Source organism: Toxotes jaculatrix, chromosome 17 (assembly GCF_017976425.1).
Source record: "Toxotes jaculatrix isolate fToxJac2 chromosome 17, fToxJac2.pri, whole genome shotgun sequence".
NCBI classification, from domain to species: domain Eukaryota; kingdom Metazoa; phylum Chordata; class Actinopteri; family Toxotidae; genus Toxotes; species Toxotes jaculatrix.
The window spans coordinates 2,516,456-2,523,401 of NC_054410.1; the positions used below are offsets into that span (position 1 = coordinate 2,516,456).

Genomic DNA, 6,946 nt, shown 5'->3' on the forward strand with positions numbered 1-6,946 from the left:
ATTATTATTTCTCTTTTTCTTATTGGAAGAAAGACGGAAACATGTTCCACTGCGTGCTGTTTACACTCTGTATATTTACCGCATGTAATGTTAACGGTAGGTGATAAAACACGTATGATGCTGTCCCTGTATTTTCTGTCCTGTCTGTGTTTACTGTGAAACTCACTCTACCCACTGCACCTCTTGAATTCGACGTTTCACGGCACATGAAGTGAGTTTGGATTGAAACCAGTCTTTTCCTCTCTCTTGCAGGACACACATTAAGTGGAGAAGAAGATAATTTCGACCAGGTACTGTCTCTGTCTAAGACATTAAACACTGTACAGATTGATGAGACAACAATGATAAAATCAGCTGTTTCTTTCTAGTCTGCATCTTGATTCCTAGCGCCTGTCTTATATACTCTCACAGTGGATCCATGTGGTTTATCTGTCGTCAGTGAGCTGTGGGTACAAAGCCACTGTTTTCCTGTTACAGTCGCTATCAGTCAGTCTGAATGTGTTACATAAACATCTGCAATGTCCTGAAAAGTTTCACAACGCAAAACTATCAGCAAAAAAAGCAGATTTTTGATTTCCATAAAATGTCAGAGTTCACTCACCTCAGCCTCAGACATCAGTCTGTGGAGGATTCAGGTAATTCGACTTTTAAACAGTCATTAATGTGTTTATTAATTTAATAGTTTGATAAGACGTCTTGTAAATTAATTAATTCAAAGGTCAAATAAAGAGGTTTCATACCAACAAGTGTGCACAGTTTGCTGATTAGTGTAATAAAGGTAGGACGTCACTCAACACTCTTCATGCCACATGAACAGTGTGGATGCGTCTGTGTGGTTTATCCTGCAGGATGTGTTTGGAACAGATTTTCTTCAGCGTCGTCTGCATCCTCTGCTTCACTGCCCTGATATGAGTCCGTCTCCAACCGTCCCGACCTCGGGTGAGTATCGCTTCACCAACATCTGTGGAAATATCTGGAAGGTTTTGGTCCTTTAGAGTTAGAGTATGAAGAGAGCGATACACCTGCACTGAAATGGTTTGTGTATGATAAGAAAATGACTCCTTTGCTTTATAGCTGTCTTTTTAAATCCTTGATCATAATGTTTAATGTTTGAATGTTGCATTGACATCTCTGAAGTTCAGGTAGAAATAAAAAATATTGTTTTTTTCCCTCACAGAGACAATGATGGCTGATTGTGCTTTTAATATTACACGGGAGAATAACCAGCACTTTGCTTCATTTTTATCATTTATTCAGTGATGTTTATTGTTGTCTGAGTTTTTTCTGATTATTTCTCCTGGTTTTTCTCCTGTTGCAGTTGAATATGTCAAAGCCGCGGACGTCAAAGTCATCGCTGCACTGGGAGACTCTTTAACTGTGAGTGACGTTATCAAATTTGGGTATTTGATGATTTTCTTGGCAGTGATACTAGTACTAGTTATTTTAAAATGTCCTTTTTGCAAAGGCATGTAAGTCAAAGTATTGTAATTTTTGTTAATTAAACACACAGAAAACACATTATTATTTTTATCGCTGAAAAACATTAAATTGTACCAGTATTTCTTTCGATGAATATTATTGTCTGTATGTGTTTTTATTGCAGACAGCTATTGGTGCCAATGGTTCCACAATTTTCTCGATACCTTTTGAATTTCGCCAAGTGTCGTGGAGGTAAATCAGCACAGTTCCATGCTCCATCTCAGATCATCTTTATTATTATCTTTTTTTAAACCTGTGCAGATAATTAAGATCTCCAACCCTCACATGAATATCACTGTCACGGGTTTTTATACTAACCCATAGCTGTTTGTTTTCCAACAAGTCAAGTCCATTAAATCTGTTTAACTTTATCTTATCTGACCAGTCACATTATGAACTCTGTGAATTTTTATATAAAGAGGTTTTTATTAGGATTCATGTTTTTATTGTCCTGAATATATTTGTTGCGAGCTTCTCTTTCTTTCTTTCTTTCTCTGTAGCATCGGAGGTTATGGGACTTATCAAAATGTCATCACATTGGCAAGTAAGTTCATTTATACTTTAACATATAGTATCATCAAATTAGAAATAATCAATAATAATCTGCATTAAATTTCAATGTCTGAAGCCATAAGACCACAGCTCTCAAGGTTAGCAAGTTAGCTTCTAAACTAGTCATCTAACAAGCTAATGAATAGAAAAAAGAGTTTCTTCTTTCTTCTTTAGGTTTGAGGGGAAAGCTGAAGTTATAGCCTCCCTTTATCCCAGGATGGTTTGGGTTGTTTGTGCAATAACAGTCTAGGTTGTTATAAAACTGATTTTTTTTTTTCTGTTCAGGTTTTAGCAAATACTAGTTCTATTTCCCGGCAGAATCACAGGCTCCTTTCTGCTTTTCTTCTGTTTTATGTGAGAACGAATCTGTTGACTCGTCTCCATTTCCAGATATTTTTAAACTCTTCAATCCCAAACTGCTGGGTCCATCTCCAAGGGTGACGTTCCACGGTCAGCCTACAACCATCAATGAGACCGGCTTCAACTTCGCTGTCACCGGACACAACACGCTGTAAGACTGTGATGGACTCACTGTCTGTTCAGCCCTCAGTGTCCCTCGCTGTTTTGGAAACTCAGCTGTGATTGTGTTAAATATCAAGACATCAGAAATGAGCTGGGAGGAAAATGTGTGTGTGTTCTTGATGTTAATGTAACTGGTGACTCGGCACTATGTGTGTTCTCCCACAGGAACGTCTCAGATCAGATAAGACACATGATAGATACGTTCAAGTCTTATCCAGTAAGTCTCAGGGTTCCACTTGTTTTTGATCAGACGATTACTCGTGTTCATTTTCCTCTGCGTGTGACCCAGACTCTCTTCTGCAGGGTCTGAACTTCAGAGAGGACTGGAAGGTGGTGACGATGCTGATCGGCATGAACGACATCTGCGATTACTGTAAAAACAAGGTAAGGAGCGTATGGTGTATTCAGCTTTCATTTATTTATTTGTTTGTTTGTTTTTGTCGTAAATCCAAAATCTTTAAAGATAAACTTAAAATCACCTGAAAAGCTTGTTTTTTGTCAACATCCAGCATCTCACTTTGCCTCAGTGACGTGAGGGTGTGTTTACAGGTGTAACACAGTTCACCTCTGTCCACACCCACCCACACCCATCAGGTCCCCCGGGTGTGGTCAGAGGTGAAACTTTAAACCAGAGAAGGCAGAGAAACACTTTTCAGCTTGGTATTAAGTTCATCTTTAAATTTGTTTGAAAAATGTTTTCTCTCTACAGTTTTATTCTTATTATGGAAAATTATGTGATTATTATTATTATGATTACATGAACTCCTCTCTTACAGGCTATTCCCCTTTAACTATCCTGTGGCAGACCTATAAATGAAAAAAAATTAAATTAATTCAATACTGAACATTTAGATTAATTGTTAAAATATTTAAAAAAAAAAATAATGACAGGAATAAAACACTTGAGAAAAGTTGCTGCATCTGATCTTCTTCTGCTCAAACTCCCCACAGACTTTGTTCTCCCCTGACAGCTTCATCGATCACATGACCGAAGCTCTGGACATGATGATGAACGAGGTAAGATTCAAAACTCAGAACAAGCTGAGAAATAAGCCTGAATGTCCACAGCCAGTTAGAGGCTTCATGAGGCTGTAGTCCCGATCATACCTGGGAAGAGCAGCCAGAAATTCATTCCCTCGCAGAGAAGCTGTGAGGAAATTTACACAAGCTGTTCCAGGATGGTGACGGTCACCGGTCGCTGCGTAGCCGCAGCATTTAAATCAACAACTGAAACCAGATTTGAACAAATTTTTTTCTTCTAAATTAGATGAATCAGTCATGTTAGTGTTAATATTGGATTTTATTTAGATGTAACTGCCAGTATTGGAAGCTTTGCAGCCATTTTGCCAACAGTTTGTTTACACTCCTGTGGTCACTAAGTTCATGAAGTGGGAGATATCTCAGAAATTCCTGATATCTCCACTCAGAAGTACACCTGCAAGGCTAAAGTAAACCCTCGCCATATTTCATGACAGTGCTCCAGTGTTTGTTAAGATATTTCAGTCTGGACCTTCGGTGCTAAAGTGGCTAAAAATATAAAAATAAAATTCTCTTCTTCTTACACTATAAAAATATTCATTCAGCCAGTTTCACAGATAAAACACACACATACTGTGAGCTCCTGTGGAACAGCGATTACTGACTGTGAGCTGTGTTACCTAACTTGTGAAAGCATTGTGTAGCCTTGTATTTGCCATGTCTTTGTGTGCGTCTCACATACTGAAGCTCCAGCGCGTGGTGCTGGATGTGCAGACGTTTAAAGACGCACTCACGTCAGAAATTTGATTTGAGTTAATGAACGCGGCCTTCTGGTTTCAGATCCCCAGGACCATCGTGAACGTGGTGCAGATTCTTCCCATGAAGCCTCTCAGAGAAGTTCAGAAACCAACTCTGGGCTGTCAGCTTCAAAAGTTACCTAAAACTATTTCTTCTTTTGTATTGGTTGTAAAAATTGAGCCATAAAGTCTGATTAGACAAAGAGGTGATCAAAACTTTGTCAATAAAATATAAAAATTCAGTTTAGATTTATAGCAAACTATTATTTTACCTGAGAATATTTAATTTTTCTATAAATATCATGGACGGTTGAGTTAAACGCGTATTTATTTGTCTTGATTTGTTCATATTAACTCTTCAAAGAGAAAGTTTTTTCAATCATAATACTGGAAGTATACTGTAGTGTTTGATCATATACACCCTGTTGTATATCGTCAGTACTATAGTAACTAAACCAGGGGATTCGTGTTCCACCTGCCTTACATCTGCCTCCAAATCTACAGAGATTACCAGTCATAACTCACCTGATAATCTGATTACGTGTTAACCTGATGAAATGATAATCTGATAATCTGCTCACAGGAGTTTCTGCTCTTGTCTGGTTCAACCTGAAGAAAACTCCCCCGAACTGAAGGAGCTGGTTGAGATTAACTTTGAATTCCAGGTGTGTGTTTGTTTGTGTGTGGTGTTACTGGTGTTACTGGTGTTACAGTGGTAGATCTTAAATTATGCTTTATCAGTTCGTGTTTCGGCCTGTGATCGACACAATAGCATCACATTTTCTAAACGCAGAAGACTGGAGTGGACGAGTCGTGAACTTATCCATTATTATTATTGTTAACCCATAAGATACATAGCACAGTATTTCACACTGCCGTAATGTCGACTTGTTGCTTTTTAAACATTTATTAAACTTCCTGTGTTTATAGAGAAGACTGAAGAAGCTTCTGCACAGTGATCGGTTCTTCAAAGAGGACTTTGCTGCTGTTCTGCAACCTTATTTAGAGAACGCAGGACCACCAAGACTTCCTGTAAGTCACACACACACACACACGTTAATTCTTTTAAATTTAAAGTTTTTCGGTTGTCTTTATTTACTAATAATTTCTTGTCTAACATTCTCTGTCCTAACCTCAGGATGGGACACTCGATCTGAGCTTCTTCACGGCAGATTGTTTCCACTTTACCGTTAAGGGACATGAGGAGCTGGCAAAGGGACTGTGGAACAACATGGTAAAGTTTTACGTTTTTAAGTTGAAATGATTATGTTTATGTGACTGTTAAACATAGTTGGAGTTAGGTAGAAGTTTGGTTTAGATAAGGTCAGAGGATTTGCCTTTAAAGGCCATTGAACTCCATGTGAGGTCACTTGAAATACATGATGATGAGATCACAGCAGGTTTCTCAGACTAACACATGACATTTGTATCAACACTTTTAATAGAAGTGAATTAATTTGGTTTTAAATAGATCACATTTACTGTGTAATCCATCTAGAGCTGTCTGATAGAATACAAAGGTAAGGTTACAGGCAAGTCTGTAATAGCTGTGTGATTATTCTGATCATTTTGGGACTCTGTAAACACAACACAAGCTCTTTTCTCAACATAGTTATGGTTCAGACCCTATAAATTAATTGAAAAAAATGTTTCCTTAGTTCCAGCCCGAAGGAGAAAAAGAGATGATAAAGACATTGGCCGAGCCGATAAAACTCATCTGCCCTCCAAAGGTACAACACTCTGAAGATGTTTTCATGTGATGTCTCTTCATGAAACGAGTTGTTTTGAGCTAATTTTTTCTTACTCTTCTGCAGGAGCATCCTTACATCTACACCAAACCGCAAGTTGGATCGTCAGCACCGGCACTGATACATTTCTCCGTGATGCTGATGTCTCTGCTTTCTATGTTCATCCTGTTTGATTTTCTGTAATTTGATACAACACTGCCCAGGCTGAAGATCTGATTCCCACAAGAGACACCAATCCTAAAACACAGGAAAACACAGGGACTTCTAGAGGTATTTCTTTGGTGTTTAATTTGGAATTATTATAAAACAAAACTTAATATTAACATATTTATAATTCTCATCACAAATCATTGGATGACAGATTTTTTTTAATGAGTACATTCTGTGATCAGATACATTTAATCCTCTTGTTCTGACATTTGCTGACACAAAACTTAAAGAAGTTTCAATCCATGACTCCAGAGCAAGATAGATGTGTCAATACATACATGTATTCCCTGCTATCAAACTAAAAACTTTTATTCTTGAAACTTGTTACTTATAAATATCAATGTTTACAGAACAATGGAACCGGTACACAGCTGCTGCTCTTGACCAAATTTGAAAGTTCTCTCCCAGAAAGACAGTTGCATTACGCTGAATTAGTTTTCAACTGAGTGTACACAAATTGTGCAGAACATGTTGATATTAATCAGTATTGTCAAATGTCTGTATGTACAATGCTGGAACACGTATTTGTACATACATACACTAGAAATAAGTTTCTTCCTCCTTGTTTAAATACTTTGCCAGTGAGTCTGATTATGAGTCAGGAAACAATCTTTAGCTGTAGCAATACTTTTCCCTTTTCTAATATATCCCTCTTTGGTC

At 37.7% G+C, this 6,946-nt stretch overlaps 1 protein-coding gene and 1 long non-coding RNA gene across 2 annotated transcripts; both read left to right on the forward strand.

Annotated features, from left to right (window-relative positions):
* Positions 1-273: 273 nt before the first annotated feature.
* On the forward strand, positions 274-1,377 carry LOC121197427. The gene is made up of 3 exons (XR_005896245.1): positions 274-290; positions 849-939; positions 1,319-1,377. It is a non-coding gene; the product is annotated as an uncharacterized LOC121197427 (long non-coding RNA).
* Positions 1,378-1,619: 242 nt separating this feature from the next.
* Positions 1,620-6,451, forward strand: LOC121197587 (phospholipase B1, membrane-associated-like). The gene is made up of 11 exons (XM_041061265.1): positions 1,620-1,671; positions 2,422-2,542; positions 2,719-2,770; positions 2,857-2,937; positions 3,505-3,570; positions 4,372-4,463; positions 4,912-4,993; positions 5,259-5,360; positions 5,467-5,562; positions 5,987-6,058; positions 6,143-6,451. Exons 1-11 carry the CDS (start codon positions 1,620-1,622, stop codon positions 6,257-6,259), a joined length of 933 nt encoding a protein of 310 aa, XP_040917199.1. The 3' UTR covers positions 6,260-6,451.
* The last annotated feature ends 495 nt before the right edge of the window (positions 6,452-6,946 follow it).

Coding starts and splice junctions, on each gene's coding strand:
- LOC121197587 (XM_041061265.1), top strand. CDS start 1,620: ATGGTTCCACAATTTTCTCGATACCTTTTGAATTTCGCCAAGTGTCGT. Junction 2,938..3,504: donor GCGATTACTGTAAAAACAAG/GTAAGGAGCGTA, acceptor AACTCCCCACAG/ACTTTGTTCTCCCCTGACAG. Junction 6,059..6,142: donor AACTCATCTGCCCTCCAAAG/GTACAACACTCT, acceptor ACTCTTCTGCAG/GAGCATCCTTACATCTACAC.